This window comes from Oryctolagus cuniculus, chromosome 5, assembly GCF_964237555.1.
Source record: "Oryctolagus cuniculus chromosome 5, mOryCun1.1, whole genome shotgun sequence".
Lineage (NCBI taxonomy): Eukaryota > Metazoa > Chordata > Mammalia > Lagomorpha > Leporidae > Oryctolagus > Oryctolagus cuniculus.
In genome coordinates, this window is record NC_091436.1 from 134,844,923 (window position 1) to 134,864,458 (window position 19,536).

A 19,536-nucleotide genomic window follows, 5' to 3' on the forward strand; every position below is an offset into this window, starting at 1 on the left:
AGGCCACAGCAGAGAGCTGGATTAGAAACAGAGCAGCTGGGACTCGAACCGGTGCCCATATGGGATGCCGGCACCGCAGATCGGGACTTCAACCCGCTGTGCCGCAGTACCGGCCCCCCAACTTACTTTTAAGAAAGATCCCTAGAAATCTTGGCACATGCCACCTGCTTGGTCACAGTCACCTGTAGCTGCAAGGGGAGCTGTGACAGTCTGAACAGCTGCGCGCCCCACTGAAAATCAGGGGCGGAGGGGAGAATGGACGCTGGCGTAACCAGCTCTCTCTGCTGCCCCGTCTGCTCAGTGAGCGCTGCCCAGAGGCGCCTCCCATTAGCCACCCTAGAGGGCCCATGACACGGCCGTGGCCGCCGAGAGCACCCTGAGAGTGGAGAGGAGGGCCTGGCCCGCACAGAGCAGGGAGGCAGCCTGGAAATGGAGGGGTCTTTCTTGCCAGGGACCCCGGAGGGCTGGGCCTCTGGGTTGAGGGGTGGGGACTGGAGCTGCCTCAGACCTCTCAGGGTGCCTCTGGGAACTTGTCCTCCACAGGGCTGGGGCCCCCACAGCTACGCTCAGGGCTCCCCGGGGAGAAGAAGGAGTTGGGGAAGGGTGGGCTGGGGCTGCTTCGAGGCCCGAGAACACCCACGCCATGGCAGGTAGACAGGCGCTCTTGGAGCTGGAGCCTGACAATACGCATCATCTAAACAGGCAGCGTCGTGGGAGCAGGTGCCTGGTGCCTCGAGCCGATGCGAGGGGAGACCCCGGCCTCCCGTGCACCCTGAGCCTCCCCACAGGTAAGCAGGAAGCCCAGAGCTCCCGTGTGGAGCCCTCCCTGGCCTCAAGGAGACAGGGACTGGGAGAGCAGGCGCTGCTGGCAAAGCCACGCTGGGCGCCTACGCTGGGAGCCTGTGGTACGCCACAGGGCACAGGGAGCACAGTCCACACTGGGCAGCCGTGCGCCCCTAAGCCTGAGCTTCCCCTCTAGGATTCTCTAAAGCTCCCTCCATCCCCACCTGGGGAGCCAGACAGCACCTCCTCCAGGAAGCCCTCACTAACTTCCCTCACCAATGCCTCCGCTGAGGCGCTTGAGTGACTCTGGGTTTCCATTGCAGCTTGCTTGTCTGTCCCAGCCCCGGACCCTCCCCGTATATCCCAGCATCTCAGGCTGCGGAGAGCTGAGTGTGGGAGGCCCCTGGCTGCACAGACAGGGAGGCCTGCAAGGGTTAAGCAGGAGCCCGCCTGTGGTTTGAGGTACGCAGGGAGCGTGTTTGTTCAGGTAAATAAGGAAGGATTACTTATAATGGGAAGCCAGGCGCTGGCCAGCTCTTCATCCTGTGGCCACCTGACTTCCTCCCAGCGCATTCCTGTACTCTGCCAGGGCCACGCTGCCCCACAGACCCCGGCCCCCACACCCACCCCTGCCCCCTGGAAGCCCCTCAGCCTTCCCAGGACAGTGCACTCCTTGTAGGCACTCAGTACTGAGACCTCAGAGAGCCACCCCTTGAGGGTGGCCAGGCCCCCTGCGGCCCACCCAAGTGCAGCCTCTGCCCTCAGCCCCGCCCCCGGTCCCACGGCCCCCACCCCCGATGCCCGGCTGAGACACAGCAGTGGCCCCAGCCTCCCACAAGTCCTCCTGGCCACTGGGGTTGTTGGCACTGCAGCGGACGGCTCTGCGGGCAGCAGGCAGCTAACGGGTAAGTGTGGTGGGAGCTGCCTCCCCCGGGGGAGCTCTCCCTGCCGGCTGGGGGAGGTGGGTGGCTGCGGGCGGGACTAGGAGGTGCGCTTTGCAAGCTCAGGGTGATCTGGGTCCCTTCACCCCAGAGTCCCCTGTCCCTCCACATGCTGTGCCCAGTCTGCCTCCCTCAGCCAAGCCCAGAACCTGGGGAGCTCCCTTTGCCTGGAGGGGCCCTTGGGCTCCCCCATCGAGCCTGGCCTGCCCAGCCTGAGAGCAGGTCTCAGCACAGGTGCACAGCCCCAGTCCCTGAGACCGGCCAGTTCTGCTTGGCTAGCAAAACACAAGCGGCCTTTCTGCCGCCGCCAGCCCCAGCTGCTCTGCCAAGGGAAGAGTTTGTGGTGCTAACCACAAGTGGGCAGGGGCTCGCGGGGGCCTGGAGGCTCGGAGCCAGGGTCCGAGCTGGAACAGGAGAGGCAGGCCCAGGACGCAGGAGCTGGGTGGGGCAGGGGTGGGCTCGGGAGGTCTCCGCGGAGTAACCCCCAGGGGCGCTCGGGCAGCTGGGGAAGCTGAGGGCCAGGGGGCCACCTCTGGGCACACAAGGAAAGCAACAGTTGGGGGCTCATGGGAGGTGCTCACTTATAAGGTTTGCCAGGTCCCGTCTGGGAGGAGAGAGGGCAGCAGGTGGTAGGGATGACCAGGTGGGAAGCCGCAGGGCCTGGGTGGCTGGGGAGTCCCTGAGGCTGACCAAGGGGTGCAGGTGTGTGGATGGGCGTACATGCATGTGTGTGTGTGCATATTGGCCATGGGCAGGCCCACTGAGTTTGCACTAGACCTCTCACCTCACCCTACCATCCGGGCCCCCAGAGGCGGGTAGCCAGACCCCAGCCCCGGAGCCGCCTGTCTCCTTTCTGACGGTCATGGCCTTTCTCCTCGTCCTTGGCCAGGGTTGGGACTTGGCCTCATTTCCTGCTGCCACCTCCCCAGGAAACAGCTTCTTAGTACCCCCACACCCCCCAGTAAAGCCAAGTCTCCCCAGCACCAGCTGCTCAGCTGAGTAACAAAGCAAACAGGTGATCGCACTGCCCCTGGCCCAGGGTGGCCGGTGGGCTGAGGAGACAGGCTCATCCAGGCCTGCCTTTGGGAGGGCCAGCGCCAAGGCCTCCCAACTTGGAGTCCACCACCCCGAACTCAGCCAAGTAGGGGGGGCATCCTGAGAGCTCCGGGGAGGTGGAGCTGTGGTGGGGGCACGGCAGCAGGTGGACGAGCACTACAGGTGTTGAAAACCCCGTCACCGCCCAACTTGTTTCTTGCACACTATTGATCAGGGAACCCTTTGATTGTCACGAGGGCCCTCGGAATTACACGGGGCCGCTCTGCCAACCAAGCCGGGCTGCACCCAGCAGGTGCTCACCTGATACCCAGCGAGGGTGGTGCCGGCAGGAGGACACGCTGTGGGCCTTAGAGGTCATTGCCAGTAGCACAGTTCGGTTTTGCGTGGCGTGGTGCAGCCGGACCGTAACTGGGGCAGTGAGACCCTCTGGGGGAGGGGCCCAGGCGTGCCACCCTGGGCAAGCCGCTGTCCTCAACGCACTGGCAGCTCCTTGTCTGCCAAGTACAGTCTCCTCTTTTCAAGGAAGCTCCATGGAGGAGACCATCTGGGGCTTTGAAGGCTAGGTAGGAGTTGGTTAGGAGTGGGCTGGCCGGTGGACTTGCCAGCCTGTCCCCAAGGATGAGGTGGGGAAGGTGGGGGGGGGAGCTCCTGGTTCTGGCTCCTCCTAGAGGGCAGGGAGGGGTGGGTGAGGCCAGCGCTGGTCTGAATGGGGCGGAGGTCAGGATGACCCCAGAACAGGAGGCCCCGGCCTCCCTCACCACCACCCTTGCCTCTCCTCACTGCCCTTCCTCCTAGCCCCGCTGGCCACCATCACCACCTGCGTCTTCCTTTGTTCTCCTCTTGGCTCACCCACTCCTTCTCCCTCCCCCGCCCCATCACCTGTGCCCAGGTGCTCAGCCCCAGTGGGGCTTCCAGGCACCCGCCCCTCCTTCCCCCTTCACCTTTCCGACATGCTCAGAACCGCCCATTTCACAGACAGGACAACTGAGACTCAAGGGAGGCCAAGTCAGTAGAGATCAGGGAGTCTGGGCTCAAACCCGGTCTGGACTCTCCCCTTGTCTCCACCCTACCTCTTCCGTGCCCAGCCTGTGCCCCCAGCCAAGTGAGCGGCCTGTCAGGTGGAACAACTCTTCCCAAAGCAAACTTTGCACAAGCCAGGTCGCCCTGGGCTCTTCCTGACATTTAATTCGGGCTCCTTCACACGTCCCAGCCTGGGAGGCGCCCCGCCAGGCTCCCCTCTCCCGCCCCTCGGGAGCTGGGGGTGCGGGGTCCAGACTGGGCGGGGGTGAGCCTCTCCTTCCTCGTGGGCACCAGCAGAATCGGAGCAGCTCAGCTCCTCCTCCAGCTCTGGGCCCGAGGAAAGGGTCCCGGGCAGCTGCCCACGCTGGGGTTCCAGCCCCCGACGGTGACAGGGTGGGGCCCAGGTCTCGCTGCCCTCAGCTCATGAGGCCCAAGGGCTGCAGGCATCCAGCTCCTCCCATGCCGCCCAGCCGGCCCCAACCCTCCCCAGGGCACTGGGACGAAGCGGGCTGGACGTGCCTCTGCTGACGCTTCAGGGCCCTGCTGAGAGCCCACCCTGCCTGGCTCAGCCTTTGTGGAGGGCTCCATTCTCAGCCCCTCGGGTCCTCTCTGGACCTCTATCACCCATCAGGCTGCGGGGTGTGCAGCAGCCCGGTGCTGTGCTCCGGGGCCCCAGGGCTGGGCTCAAGGCAGGGCTCTCCTGCAGGGGCCCGGGCAGCTCCCCCCAGGGTAGCTGTCCTACCTGAGGGCTTCACCCATTCCCTATTTCACTGAGGCCAAGATTGAGGCCCCAAGGGTCGGCCGGGGTGCTCCAGGCAGGAACCACAGGAGCCGGTGAAAGCCAGGAGTTCTCTCGCCCTTGGGGACCCACTGCCGGGGTGGGGCAGAGCGTGGGGTTAGGGTTAGGGTTAGGGTTAGGGTTAGGGTTAGGGTTAGGGTTAGGGTGCGACAGCCCTGACCCTCACAGCCCCTGCCTGAGGAGGGTCTGGCGAGGGTTCGTGGGCTCCCGGGGAAGGGCGAGCAGGCTGTACCAGAGAGAGGGGGGCCCGCGGTGCAGGCAAGGTGGAGGCCAAGGTGCAGGTGCTGGGGGCGCATGGAGGCTGAGAAGTGAAGTGTGCTGACAGGCGCTGAGAGGGAAACTGTGCCCCGCCCTTGCGCTGTGAGCAGTGCTCACTCTGAGCGGGGGCTGGGCTGGTGTTCCCCGGCTGACAGGAGGGGCCAGGGAGGAGGTGCGAGCCACCAGCAGCCAGGCCCAAACAGGCCAAGCGGGTGGCCCTTCCGGTCACAGGACTGAGCCAAGTCTTCCAGAGCCTCCGGGCTCCAATCCTGGGGGTGCTGGCAGCCCTGACGTACACCCCTTCTCGCGGGGGAGCCCCTGGACGCCACCTGTTTCTCTGCCCTTCTCCTCCCGAGGCCCCAGAGCCAGGCTGGGGGGCAGCAGGAGGGTTCTGGGTCCCAGAACCCAGACAGGGCTCAGGCTCCAAGGTCCTGGGAGATGAGCCAGCCACCTGGGGGATGGAGGAGGAGACTGAGGCCCCGAGGGGCCAGGGACGGCCCGGCACCTCGCACACGAGTCCAGTGGGCAGAGGGCAGGAACGGAGCTCACAGCTAGAGACATGACGCCTCGCGCCCTTTCCAAGCTGCAGCCCCACTTGGAGCCCTCTCTAGGCTCAGGCTGCACCTGTGCCTCGAGGCTGCCACCCGGACCCCATTGACGCCAGCACTGTGGGGCTGGGGTCAGTGAGCACAGGCAAAAGGGAGTGGGCATCAGAGACGACCCCAGGGGTTCACCTGCACCATCAGAGAGGAAGGTGGAGCCAAGTCTTGAGTTCAAGTCCCTGCTCAGCCACACACGCACAGGTGCCCCGTGGCGGGTCACAGCACCCAGGTCTGTTGGGTGGGAATGATACTGGAAAGAAAGGGGGTTACAGGTCAGGCAAGGCCTCTCTCAGCCACCCCTAGGGACCCATCTCCCCTCTCTCTGCCCTTGGAGACCCTGAGAAGGCTGGAGTTGCCTACTGGAGGTGTCCAACAAGGCAAGACCAACACTCCAGGCAAGAGTGGGCGGTCAGGAGGGAGCCTGGCACTTCTGAGCCCACCAGTCTAAGGGTCTGTTTTGGGGGCGAGTGGCTGGGAGGGGGGAGTGTCAGGGCAGCAGAGGAAGAGTGGGAGGGGCAGGGCAAGGGGGAGGAGAAGGCTGGGGGGGTTGTGATTCAGAGAAGTCAGACTCTGGGGGCCAGGCCATGGGCAGTGGCCTGGGGCTCCCCCGCATCTCCCCGGGTGCTCCTCTCTCCAAGGTGCTGACCAGCTGCCTGGCTGGCCCACGTGGCCCCTGCCCACTTTGCATGGCTCCTGGCCCAGGGCCTAGGGCCAGGGATTTGGATGGGCAGAGGGACAGCCAGGGTGGTAGGTACTGGAGGAAGCCAGGGCCCCCATGGAGGCAGGCTCGCGGGGAGCTGAGAGCCGCGTGAGGGGTGGCTCCGCAAGCCCTGCCCACCTCAGCTCTGTCCTTTCTCTTGGGGACCTGAAGCTGGGGGCTCAGGCTCTGGGAGGACTAGGGCTGGGGCCCAGGCTCGAGCGGGGAGCTGAGGCCCAGTCACTCCACCCAGAACCCCCCGGAGTTGGGGCCTGGGTTCATTGAGACTCACAAGGACTCCCCCCACCATGACGGTGGGCACCTTAGTGGAGACCCCCAAGCTGGCTGATCCCTGCAGCTGAGGCGCCCAGCGCTAGGGTGGGACTTGAGCCCACCGAGGCCCCAGAGGTGAGACAGGGAACAGCTGTGCCGAATCCCTGGCTTTGGGTCCCCCTCCCTCTCTCCTCACTCGGCCTTCCTGGGGGAGTGGGCAGTGCTGAGAGCAGGGCCAAGGTGGTGCATCCCCCTGGCCGCCACCCCGCCCAGCCGCCCTGTTCTCCACCAGCTGTTACCACACTTTCTTTGTGTGCAGTGGCAGGAGGGAGCCGGGACACGCCGAGCCTTAATCCAGATATGTGGCTTAATCTAGAAGGGATCATCTCGAGGTTGGGAAGCCGGAGGCATTGCTCGGGAGACGGCAGCCCCTGGGGTCCTGCCAGCGAGGCTGTGGGAGGGCTGGGTCTGCAGCACCAGGGACCAGCCTCGGCAGAGACTGGCTTGTCCCCTGTCTGCGCCCGTGGGCCCCAAGGGCGGGCCTCACCAGGGTGCAGTCACGCAAGCACAGAGGAGGGAGCTGCTAGGAGGCCGCCCTGGGGAGGAGGGCCCTGGACTGTCTGCGGTGACCAGGAAGGGATGTCTGTGGCAAAGGGACAGCCCGAGAGAGGGCAGCCATGTTGTGCTCACTGCAAAAGGGCCAGGCGGGAGACGGCAGCCTCAGTAGAGCCTGGATGTGCGGTCACCGTGTCCAGCCCTGACTCCGCCCCGTCCAGCCCGAGAATCCCCTGCTTGCTCTGGGCCTCACTCACTGTCTGCACCTGTAGTCAGCCGTGCAGTGGGCGTGAGGCCTCTCCACACTCTCATTGTCTGGGCTGGGCAGGCTTTGCCTCGGGGTGGCCATCAGCACCTAACAGGGAGCCAAGGAGATTCTTCCTCTTGATTCACTCCCCAGATGGCTGCAACAGTCAGGTCCGGGCCAGGCTGAAGCCAGGAGGCAACAATTCCAACTGAGTCTCCTACGTGTGCAGGGGCCCAAGCACTCGGGCCATCTTCCACTGCCTTCCCAGGCACATTGGCAGGGAGCTGGATTGGAAACAGAGCAGTTGGGGCTCGAACCGGTGCTCTGATTCAGGGTGCCGGGCATTGCAGGTAGCAGCTTAACCCGCTAGGCCACCGCGGCAGCCCCCATAGGATGCTCTTGCACACAACTGTGTCAGATGAATGGTCACGGAGTTTGGCAGTGGGGTGTAGCAGGCACCCAGGGGTGGGGCATGATCGGCCAAGGAGCCGGGCTAGGAAGATGGGCCTGCCACAGCAGGAGCCTGGGGGAATATAGTCCCGAGAGCAGAATCCAGGCACAGCCAGGTGAGAGCAGGCTGTGTAGGTAGCGTCCCTGAGCCCCACTGTCACATCTATAAAACAGGACGCGTGAGTCCACGTCACCCAGCTGTGGGTAGTAAAGGCATAAGGTGGGTGCACGCCCTGGGCGCGGATGTGGGAGGGGCCGCTGTGCAGTTCCCTGTTCCCTCCCAGTCCAGCCTGGAGCCCGAGGAGATGCAGAGTCGCAGGCTGTGCACACCTGCCCCGACTCCCTGACCAGTAAGGCACGGCGCCCCCATACCCGGGCTGCCTGGGGGCAGAGCGTTCGCCACCCCCACCCAGCAGACAGTGGGACCTTTCTCCCCACGGCCCACGGCTAATCAGTCCCGAGCTTTCACTCGGGAGGGGTTGGGGCTGGGACCGGGCTTGGTGGGGCGCAGGCTCCCTGGCGTTTGGGAGCAGGGTGAGAGGGGCCGGGCTGCGCGGTGTGGTGGGGAGGCAGCGCTCGCTGCAGGTGAAGACGCCCAGTGCCAGGCATCCCGGGAGCTGGCTTCAGGTCCCTTGTGTCTGCCCTGGAGTTCCCCCTGGGCAAGCTCAGGACGAGAACGAGGCCGGGCTATGAGAATGAGGCCTGACTGCCTCTCGGCCCGGAAGGGAGGGACGCAGGGGCCGTGCGGCTCACTCAGCACGGTGTCAAGGATGTGTCCTCCTTATAGCCCGGCCCAGCCAACGCGGCCACCTGCCCTGCCCCTCTGCCCGCGCAGGCCCTCAAGCACCATGGCTGCCTCCCATCCCATCTGTGGCCTAGGCCAAGCAAACAGGAGCGCCACGAGGGAAGCCTGTTCTTCTTGGAAAGGCTTCCATCTCCTTGGCCGGAGGCCCAGGGTATTGGCAGGCTCTGTCCTAGCGTGGCAGCGGCGGGGGGTGGGGGGCCTGGGGACGTGAATGGGGTGCGATGAGAGGGGTGGGGGGCAGAAGGGGCTCCCTAGGGGTGGAGCTGCCTAAGGGAGTAGGGCGTGGGTGCAGGCCAGGGTGGGGCCCCGGGGCAGAGCGGGCTGGGTAAATACCAGGGGCCCACAGCACACACAGCTGTTTGCACAGAAGGACCTGAGCGGGTGCCAGGCCTGCCCTCTGTCCTCCCAGCTCTGGCCCCTGTTAGGCCCAGGGCACCCCACCCCACCCTGACCTTTCTTTCCATGTCACTTAAAGGGGATAAAGGGGATCTTTTTTTTTTTTTTTAAAGATTTATTTATTTGAAAGGCAGAGTTAGAGGCAGAGGCAGAGGCCTAGGCAGGGAGAGAGATGTCTTTCATCCGATGGTTCACTCCCCAAATGGCAGTGGCCGGAGCTGAGCTGATCTGAAGCCAGAAGACAGGAGCTTTTTCCGGGTCTCCCACGGGGGTGCAGGGGCCTAAGCACTTGGGCCATCTTCTACTGCTTTTCCAGGCCACAGCAGAGAGCTGGACTTGAACTGGTGCCCATATAGAATGCTGGCACTGCAGGCGGCGACCCCACCTGCTACACGATAGCGCCAGACCCTTAAAGGGGCTCTTGAAGGAGAGAGTTGAAGCCAGAGGGAACACCCTTCCCCTCGCTGGCATTCTCCCCGCTCCAGACAGCTTCGGGGCTGCCGAGAGAGGTGGGAAGGGTGGGCACTGCCCAAGGCCGCTGGGCAAGGGAGCTTGCATCCGGCTTGGGCTCCCCTCTCCAGCCGTGCTGCCGGGCAGGAAGGCACACCATTTGCTGAGCTGCACAGAGGTGTCGGGCGTGTGAGCTGTGGCCTTAGAGACGCCGCAGGTGTCTTCCACCCTGGGTTCTGGCCTTGCAGCCCCTCGGCTGAGGCAGAGCCCCTCCCTGCCTCGGCTGCACCGTGAGCCCCGGAGCTTCCGCCGGCAGAGCTTTGACAGGAGCCTCCCCGTGCTCCCGAGGGACGCCTGCGATTCCCAAACTGTATTCCCGAGTCCCGAGACAAGGCGCTGCGGGCGTGCCCAGGCTTCCATTTCCACAGCTCTGATGGGGGCCCGTGGACACGAGCTTCCGGCCAGCCCCCAAGGGGTGCTGGCCTGGGTGCTCCTCCCTGAGAGGACAGCTTTAAAACACAGTCCCTGGGGTCAGCGCTGTGGTGCAGCTGGTAAAGCCACTGCCTGCAGTGCCGGTTTGAGTCCCAGCTGCTCCACTTCCGATCCAGCTCTCTGCTGTGGCCTGGGAAAGCAGTGGAAGATGGCCCAGGTTCTTGGGCCCCTGCAGCCTCATGGGAGACCTGGAAGAAGCTCCTGGCTCCTGGCTTTGGATTGGCGCAGCTCTGGCTGTTGCGGCCACCTGGGGAGTGAACCAGCAGATGGAAGACCTCTCTCTCTGCCTCTGCCTCTCTGTAACTCTGCCTTTCAAATAAATAAATCTTAAACACACACACACACACAGCCCCCCAGCCCCATCCCGCGGGAGGACACAGATGGGCGTGCACGCAGCACGTCCCCCTGCTCCTTGCCCGCCTTCCCTGCTGCCGCTCTCCTCCTCCACCACAGCCTGGATTTGTCCTCTCTCCGGCCCCCAGATCTCGGCCTGGCCCTGAAACCCCTGTGCTTTGGTGCTCACCCAGCCCCCACCGCCCCTGTCACCCGACTGCCCACGGTGGGGGGGGCAGGGTTCGGAGACAGGGGCCTGGGTGGGCAGAGCCTTGAGACAGCAGTGAGTTTCATGGCTGGGTCTGGAGCCAGCGGCTTCCCACCGCCCCTGCTGGCCCCAGGAGCGCTCCGCACGTGGGCACCACCCCCACACGGCTGCTCCTTCCTCCAGGGTCCCGGGAACCCAGCCCTCAGTGGTCACCGCAGGAGTGTTACCCCTGTGGCTTCAGTCAGTCGCGTCCCCCAGATGGCCCTGTGCGGGAGGAAGGGGCCGTCCCCGCCCAGCTTCCCAGGCAGGCCCTGGCCTGCGTCCCCCTCTCCCTTCCCTGGCCGGGATTGGGGGGTGGGCAGGGCTCCTCTTTCGCCTCCTCCCCTACCTCTGCAGACTGAAAGAAAAACTTGCTTAGGTTAGTGGAAAGATCTGGACATCAGGGTCCTGGCCCAGGCCTCAATTTGCTCACCTGCCAACTGGGGCTAAGCCTGCCTTCTGCCGCGGGCGCAGAGTGAGGGCCAGCCCTCGGAAGGCTGCTGCAGGCACACTGCATGGTGAGGACTCGCTGCCCCAGCCAGCCCGGCTCCCTGGGGGAGTGGCCCGTCTCCAGGCTTGCCCTGTCCTCGCTGCCCAATGACCCAGAAGCCGCCAGCCCCCTCCCAGCCCAGCGCACTGCCCATCGGGCCCCTCATCCCCGTAACCAGCTTAGCAGCCCCATGGGGTCGGGTTAGCACTCAGACCTGACTCTCCTTGCTCTGTCATTCCTACAGACGCAGCTGCCGGCACCAGCAGCAGCGGCATGGGCAGCGCCAGCCCGGGCCTGAGCAACCTGCCCCCCGGCCGTCCCCTGCTGCCCCCCGACGCTGCGCTGCGGACGGGCCTCGAGAAAGGGGCAGCGGGGGCGGCCGGGGGCCGGGACTGGAGCCCCAGTCCACCTGCCACGCCCGAGCAGGGCCTGTCTGCCTTCTACCTCTCCTACTTCGACATGCTGTGCCCCGACGACAGCGGCTGGGCAGCCAAGGGCCCTGGGGCCGGCTCCCGGGAAGAGCCGCCCGAGGAGCCTGAGCAGTGCCCGGTCATCGACAGTCAAGCCCCGGGGGGCGGCCTGGACTTGGTGCCCGGCGGGCTGAGCCTGGAGGAGCACTCGCTGGAGCAGGTGCAGTCCATGGTGGTGGGGGAGGTGCTCAAGGACATCGAGACGGCCTGCAAGCTGCTCAACATCACGGCGGGTGAGCCCCTCCCACCCCAGCTGCGCGGCAGGGCTGGGGACGCGGTGCGGTGGGCTCTGGCCACCTCTGTCCCCATCTGCAGTGGCCCCCAGGGGTGCTGGCCCTTGTACACAGACAGTGAGCTCCTAACACACCATGGCTGGGGAGGGTCTCTGGGCTCTGACCACACCGGCCCAGAGCCCCCACCTCACAGGAGCTGAAGCGAATCCAAGCTCTGCTCTGCCTGGCCCGTCACTTCCTCCGGGACTCAGTCCTGCTCCCTCCTCGTGCACCCGGCTGCAGGCACACCACCCTCCTTGCCGTCCTCACCACACTCACCTCAGGACCTTTGCACCTGCTGTCCCCTCAGTCTGACATGACACGAAGAAAACATCATAAAAAAGGAACACGCGTGTCCCTGAGCTCTTGACTCCCCCCCACCTCCTCCAGGGGCCCTGGCCTCGATGGCGGCCTCTCCTTGAGGCCTCCCCAACCCCTCCACTGAAATCACTGCCACACCCCTGTCTGCCACTCCTCCCGCCTTTCTTTCCGAGATGCTGCGGATTCTTGAAGCCCTGTTTGCCGTCCGTGTCCCCCCACTGGGAAGGGAACCCCACGATACCGGTTTTTGTTCATCTGGCTCGTCACTAGCTTCCCAGTCCTCGGCTGCCACCTTGAACTTACTGAGCGTTCCATAGCAGCTGTTGGGCGAACTCCACCACGAGAACCCCTAAATGTGTCAGGCTCCGTCCTGGACCCGTGGAACCGAGCGGTGAACACGACACAAAAGCCCCCCTGTTCCCTGGGAGGACCTGACAGGGGGCGGGGGGCCAATGCTTAATGAATAGAGCAGCGTGTCTGTGGGAGGCCCCGGTGAGGGGGGGATACCGTGTGTCCGTCAGCCGGCAGGCGTGGGCATGGGGCTGGGGCCCCCATCGTGTCTCCCTGGGTCTCTGGGTGCTGGAGCACGCCCCTCTGCACAGCTCTCACGTGGGTCACAGGCATGGTCCGGCGACCCTCAGGCCCAGCCCTGCCCGCAGCGGTCCTGCTGGCGTCCCCACCGCCGGGCGCCAGGCCTCCTGTTTCCCAATGCTCATGCCAGCCCCACCCCAGGAGCTTCCCCACCGCACCTCCCCCCACCCCCACCCCCGGCTTGGCAAAAGCCTGCTTTTGGGACAATGGGGACAGAGACAAATTGCTTTGACTTCTAGGAGGGAAATGGGTGCATTGAGGAGGCAGGCAGCCGGCAGGTCACCCGCTGGGGCGCTGGCGGGGACTGCGTGGCTCACCTGGGGGCGGAGGCCCACCGCAACCCAGCAGCCCCGCCTCCACCTGCGCGCCCAGCCAAGCTCGGCCACAGCAGCGCCCTCCCAGCGGGACACACACACACACACACACACACACACGACCTGGCAGAGTCCTGCTCCCGCCCCAGCCCCACCTGAGCCCTGCCTGCCCGGAACAGCCCCTGTGCCGCCCCCTACCCCGCGCTGGGGCCAGGCGAGAGGGTGCAGTTCATGTGTCACAGCGGGTGGGGGCGCTGTTCTCACTCCTGGCTGTGCTTTCTCCTTCCGGGGCAGGGGCTCCCCGCAAAGGCCCCCTGGTGGCCAGGAGGAGGCTCCAGGGGCCGGGAAGGAGGAGGCCTGAATGAGGGGGGTGCAAAGCACCTGGTGGCCTTGCCCCAGGGCCCTGGCTCCTCCCTCGCCCCCATTTCCTGGGTACCTGCCACCACAAGGGCCCTGTCCCCTCCGCACGGGAGCCCAGTCCTGAACTATGCCCTGTTCCCGGGTGCCCGTCGCAGGAGGGGCCACCCTGAGCCCCGGGGCTGAGGGTCTGTCTCTTGTCCAGACCCGGTGGACTGGAGCCCTGGCAACGTGCAGAAGTGGCTCCTGTGGACCGAGCACCAGTACCGGCTGCCCCCCGTGGGCAAGGCCTTCCAGGAGCTGGGCGGCAAGGAGCTGTGCGCCATGTCGGAGGAGCAGTTCCGCCAGCGCTCGCCCCTGGGTGGGGACGTGCTGCACGCCCACCTGGACATCTGGAAATCAGGTGAGTTGTGGCCTGGGTGGGGGCTGTCCCTCCTGCGCTCCTGGCCAGGACCCAGTGGGGAAGCAGCCCTGGGCCCTCACCCTCACTCCGTTCTGGGTCTCAGATCCAACAGCAGCTGCCTCCCTGGGTCCTGAGTGACCGCAGGGAGCTCGACCCACTGCCAGCCCAGCCCTGTCCCCAGAAGCCTGGGGCAGAGCCCGTGGGATGTGTGGCCAGGAGGCCGGCCTTGTCGGAGCTGGGCCTCTGGGGCTATGCAGTCCCTGTGTTCCTTTTTAACATATGTTTGTCTTGCTTTGCTTTTCATTAAAGAAGCATTGAAGGATCAAAGCTGCATGGCTTTTTTTAAAGGTCCCAGGGAAAAATTATTATTATGAACAGAGACTTGCCCTCCCACTCCTGCTCCTGCCCCAGGCAGCTACTGTATTTTTCCCCCACCAAAATTAGCTTGTTTGTGAGACGGAATTCTCCCATTCACCGACTCCCCAGATGTCCGAAACAGCTGGAGAGAAGTGGGAGTCAGGAACTTTTTTTTTTTTTTTTTTGACAGGCAGAGTGGACAGTGAGAGAGAGAGAGAGAGAGAGACAGAGAGAAAGGTCTTCCTTTGCCGTTGGTTCACCCCCCAGTGGCCGCTGCGGCCGGTGCTCTGCGCTGATCCGATGGCAGGAGCCAGGTGCTTCTCCTGGTCTCCCATGGGGTGCAGGGCCCAAGCACTTGGGCCATCCTCCACTGCCCTCCCAGGCCACAGCAGAGAGCTGGCCTGGAAGAGGGGCAACCGGGACAGAATCCGGTGCCCGACCGGGACTAGAACCCGGGGTGCCGGCGCCGGGACTAGAACCCAGGGTGCCAGCACTGCAGGCGGAGGATTAGCCTAGTGAGCCGCGGCACTGGCCAGGAACTTTTTTTTAAAGATCCATTTATTGATCAATTTATTTGAAAGGCAGAGTGACAGAGAGGGAGAGAGAGCTTGTATAAGCAGGCAGATGAATGGGAGCAGAGCAGCCTCAAACCACCACTCTGCCATGGGATTCTGGCACTGCAGTTTGTTTTTTTAAGAACTATTTCCATCTTTCTTTTAAAGGTTTATTTATTTGAAAGTCAGAGTTACACAGAGAGAGAGAGGAGAAGCAAAGAGAGAGAGAGGTCTTCCATCTGCTGGTTCACTCCCCAGATGGCCGCAATGGCCAGAGCTGTGCTGATCCAAAGCCAGGAGCCAGGAGCTTCTTCTGGGTCTCCCACACGGGTACAGGAGCCCAAGGACTTGGGCCATCTTCTACTGCTTTCCCAGGCCACAGCAGAGAGCTGGATCAGAAGTGGAGCAGCCGGGACTCGAACTGGCGCCCACATGGGATGCCGGCATTGCAGGCCTTACCAGCTATGCCTCAGCGCTGGCCCCTCGCATGCAGTTTGAACTCTTCTCTCAACATAAGCAGCCCCAGACTCTCACCTAGCCCTCCACCCCGTGCACCTCAGACCTGGTTCCCTGTCAGTCTGGCGGCCTCTACCCCGTTGCTTCTAATGGCTGCGCCCGGATGTTTAAGCTGCCTGGATCTCTGGGGCGCCCACTGAGTGTCTGGCACTTTGCTCGTTGAGTCAAGGCCCCTGAACCAGGAGACAGGAGCTACTCGTATGGCCCCATCAGGGACCAGTGTCCTGCCCCTGTGCAGGCCCTTGCTAGTAGGTAGTCAGTGCCAGTGCAGGAGTGGGAGTGGGAGAGATGGGGGGGGGGCTGTAGGAAGTGGCAGCTGGAGAACAGGAGGTGGGGCTTGTGATGCCAGCGCTGAGTGAGAGGCCTGCCGGCCAGGCCGGGTGAGGAGGGCACGGCGAGCCCCAGGGCCGCGGCCCGTCTGAAGCAGAGGAGCTGTGTGCAGGGTCTCTGAGACCCCCAGCCCTGAAACCCTGTATTTGCTTCCAGGAAGCAGTTCCTGGTAAACGACCTGCCCTCCCTCATTGGCGGGAGGCCGTGGGGGCCACCCCCGCCAGCCCCAGGGGCTTCCGTGGCCCCACAGTCCCACCCAAAGCCCTCCCTCCTCCACCCTCGGGGCTCTCCCGGGTCCCCAACCACCTCTCCTTGCCCCACAGCGGCCTGGATGCAAGAGAGGACCTCCACCGGGCCGATGCACTACTGCGGTGAGCCGGGAGGGGCCGGGGGCTTGGGGGTCGGGAGCCGGGAGGCCCGCAGCGCCCCACTCGGCGCCCCACTCACCGCTGCCTCCCTGGCCACGCAGCCTCCACCCCCGAGGAGAGCTGGACTGACGGCGAGGTGGACTCGTCCTGCTCCGGGCAGCCCATCCACCTGTGGCAGTTCCTCAGGGAGCTGCTGCTCAAGCCGCACAGCTACGGCCGCTGCATCCGGTGGCTCAACAAGGAGAAGGGTGAGCGGCGCCCGGGGCGGGGGGCGGGGACCTGAGCCCCGAGGCTGGGGCGTCCTGCTGGGAGGGCCCCTGGGCTGTGTGCGCGGAGCGGGCAGCGGGGGATGGCGAGGCGCAGGAAGGGTCAGCTTTTGGGTTTGCGATTTCCCCGTGAGGCTACACACTTCTGGTCCCCAGCACTTTGGGTGAAAATCCAGTATTACAAATGATGGCAGCTCCAACGCGCGATCAGTGTAAAAACTGTGACGGTGCTTTACTAAGCCCTAGAAAGCCTGTGTGTATTTCACAGTGGCGCCCGCCGCACGTGGCTGGGCTGCTGTGTTAGGCAGCGGGGCTCCGTGGTGTGTGTGTGTGTGTGATGTATGTGTACTACTCTGTGTGTGCACATGTGCATGTCTATATGTGTGCATGCGTACATGTGTGTGAACGGCTCTGCACACATGTGTACATCTGTGCACACATGTGTACATCTCCGTGTATGCCTGTGCACGTGTGTATGTGTGTAAATATGTATTTGTGTGCGTGCATGTGTGTATGCATACATGTGTGTGCACGTGTGTATGTCTATATGTGCACATGTGCACATCTCTGTATTTGTGTCTCTGTGTGTGCATGCACATGTGTACGTGTGTGTGTGTGTGTGTGTGTTTTGGAAGTGGCTCAGAGACAGGAAACCTGGATTCCAGGCCCCACCCTGCCATAGTAGCTGTGGGTGCCTGGACCTCAGTGTTTTCATCTGTGAAATGGACGGGACTCCGGCTCCCAGGAAGCCTTCACTGAGCATGTGCCCTGGCGCCACACTCTCTCAGCTGACATTTGCGGAGAATCGCGCTGTTCTGGGGGAGGGGAGGGCTCCGCCCACCCTGTGCTTGAGGAACCTGGCGCCTTGTAGGAAAAGTGGCGGTGAGATGAGCCCGTGTGTGGACTGCTTTAGCGCTGTGGTGGGGCTGTGGGGGCAAGAGAGAGGGAATCAGCTGTGTTTGAGTCCAGGAGGACTTCCTGGAGGGGGAAGATGAGGACTAAGATGGAGGGGGTAGAGGAGACATGCTTGTGCAAGACGTGGTGAACTGAGTGAACCTGTCTTCAAGGCCAGTCCCACGAGCCAGGAAGGGCTGGTTCATCCGGGCAGGCGCCCTGGAGGGGGTGTGCTGGCCCAGGCCTCGGCAGGAGGTCCCAAGTTGCAAGTTGCACGCTCTGCAGCAGCCAGCCACACAGGCTGCCACCACCCCTCCCTTGCAGGCAGAAGGGAGTCGGGGTGGGCTGCAGAGGCAGCAAAAAGGCAGGGCCAGGACTCAAGTCCCGGAGGCCCCGGCCCAGCCCTCCCACCATCACGTGCTGCCAGAGAAGGCTGAGATGGCTGAGAATGGCAACGAGGCTAGATCAGGCTTGGCAACTACAAGGTCACCAGCAACAGGGGCCGGGGGCGATTTTGCCAAACAGGCCGTGGGCACCGCCATAAGCCATACAGGCTGTCCTTGGAGAGTTTAGAGGCTGGCAAGGGCCAGGCCCGCCCGATCTCCAGATCCCCACTAAGGAGCGTATGAGCTCGCCCCACACCATGGGCCTGGCGGCTGCAGAGCCTTCACCGCTGAGTGTGTTGTAGCCCTCAGCACGGCCAGGACGGCAGGTGTCCCTGCAGCCAGCTGGGCCACCGCCCAGAGCAGAGGGAGGCGGGCGCTGGTCCCCTCCGTCCTGCAGGGACTGAGCTGCCGGTCTCCGTCTCCCTCCTTCTGCCACTCCCCGCCTGCACCGCCCGGCTGTCTGGACCCTCCTGCTCCCCAGGAATCTTCAAAATCGAGGACTCTGCCCAGGTGGCCCGACTGTGGGGCGTCCGCAAGAACCGGCCGGCCATGAACTACGACAAGCTGAGCCGCTCCATCCGCCAGTATTACAAGAAGGGCATCATCCGAAAGCCGGACATCTCCCAGCGCCTCGTCTACCAGTTTGTGCACCCAGTCTGAGGGCTGCAGGCCAGGCCTCACCCAGCCTCCCGCCTGCCTGCCCCTGAGCTGGAGTGGAAGGCGCAGGCCGCTCTGAAGTCCAAGGTCGGGGGGCTGGGGGGCGGCCTGCTGCTCCCAGGATATCGGCGAGCTCTCAGCAGCCGAGGCATCCCCGGGGCGGGGGCTTCCTCCTCAGATCTGGAGCACACAGGGTGCCAGGGCTGGCCTCGGTGTCCCCTGCCCCCCCAGGGGGACCATCCTCCACTGGCCCTGACCCCAAGATTCCCAGAGTGGAGCCTACAGCAGGCAGTGACTTGGCCAAGGCCACTACACTCCTCTGTCCCCACATTCCCTGCCACCCATTCTGGCTGCACCCCAAGTTGGGGAGCCAGGAGTGTCCCTGGGGATGGATAATAAAGATGCTAGAGAACTGATACCTGTCTAGTGTCTGTGCAGTGAACGGCACAGCCCTGAGGCCTCCAGGGGTCAAAAGAGCTCATAGGGGCCCGGAGCAGTCAGGGAAGGCTTCCTAGGGGAGGAGGCACTGTGTGGAACCTAAAAGGAAAGGGATCATTGGCAGCAGCTGTGGAGAGAAGCAGTGGCTCGGGTCCTCAAGGCCCAGGAGAGGCAGGAAGGGGCCCCTCGCTCCCCGAATCTGTGTGGGCTGCAAGGGAGGCGGGCTGGGGCCGAAGGGGAACTGCGGGGAGGAGCAGAGCGAGCAGGCGTCCTCCACAGGGTTCTGTGTGTGTGTGTGTGTGTGTGTGTGTGTGTTGGGGCGGGGGCGCCCTGGGCCTCCTGCCCTGGCCCTGCTTGGCCAGCTAAGGAGAAGGGGGCACTGCAGTCCCCTGCTGGGGTCCTGGTGGGTGGGCCTGACAACCGCAGGTGTGAGAGCCCCAGGTGCCTGCTGGGGAGAGGGGGTGGACTTGTGTTTGTGCACACGAGGCTGAGGAGCCCCAGGCCGACCGCCACCTCCTGGGCAAAGCCGCTCGGCTCTCTCCTGCTTCTCGACACTTCCTCCTGGGCACCTGCTATGTGCCAACAGCTCCCCCTGCCTTTTTTTTTTTTTATTGTTGACCTAATCAGGAGGTAGGGGTTACCCCCCCCCCCATTCTGCAGATGATGAAACTGAGGCAGAGTGGTTAGGTGACTTGCCCACACAGAGGATTCACAGCAGAACCAGGAACTGACCCACACCAGTTTCTCCCAAGGCCAGGGCTCTCTCACCCTCCATCCACTCCTGCTGTGTGACTGGCCACCACCCTCAGCCGCCGCCACCCAGGCCGCCGAGGGTTAAGTGCCACCCTGTACTGCCGCCTTCTACCCCCAGCAATTTTATTGTCTTCAGAAGAAAGTGTTCTCCTGGCAGTGAGCAAACAGCACCTTGGCATCTGTGGCTGGGACCGGACTGGGAGGAGGGGGCCCTGCCCCAGGCCTGTGCCTTGCTGGGTCTCCGCTGCCTCCCGCCCCCCAGGGAGGGGGCAGGCTGGGACCCTGGCCAGAACCAGGTGCAGCTTTGCTGAACTGGTTTTGTCTCCAGCCAGCCCTCCCTGTCCCCAGCTGAGTCCCTGGTGCCACCTGCTTGTACGTCCCCAGCTGGGCTTCAG

At 64.1% G+C, this 19,536-nt stretch overlaps 1 protein-coding gene across 2 annotated transcripts; it reads left to right on the top strand.

Moving 5' to 3' along the window:
* The first annotated feature begins 1,316 nt into the window (after positions 1–1,316).
* Positions 1,317–18,366, top strand: SPDEF (SAM pointed domain containing ETS transcription factor). Of its 2 annotated transcripts, none has more exons than XM_051854809.2 (6): positions 1,317–1,688; positions 11,139–11,597; positions 13,425–13,622; positions 15,703–15,750; positions 15,849–15,995; positions 17,775–18,366. In XM_051854809.2, the coding sequence occupies exons 2-6, from the start codon at positions 11,168–11,170 to the stop codon at positions 17,951–17,953; spliced, it is 1,002 nt and encodes a 333-aa protein (XP_051710769.1). In that variant the 5' UTR covers positions 1,317–1,688; positions 11,139–11,167; the 3' UTR covers positions 17,954–18,366. The 2 variants fall into 2 exon arrangements, with proteins under 2 accessions (XP_051710769.1, XP_069930272.1); XM_070074171.1 differs by lacking the exon at positions 1,317–1,688 and adding an exon at positions 8,017–8,031.
* Positions 18,367–19,536: the final 1,170 nt, after the last annotated feature.

Excerpts from the sequence above, each read along its gene's own strand:
- SPDEF (XM_051854809.2), top strand. The coding sequence starts at position 11,168 with ATGGGCAGCGCCAGCCCGGGCCTGAGCAACCTGCCCCCCGGCCGTCCC. Across the intron at positions 11,598-13,424 it reads GCTGCTCAACATCACGGCGG|ACCCGGTGGACTGGAGCCCT; the intron begins GTGAGCCCCTCC and ends TCTCTTGTCCAG. Across the intron at positions 15,751-15,848 it reads CGGGCCGATGCACTACTGCG|CCTCCACCCCCGAGGAGAGC; the intron begins GTGAGCCGGGAG and ends CTGGCCACGCAG.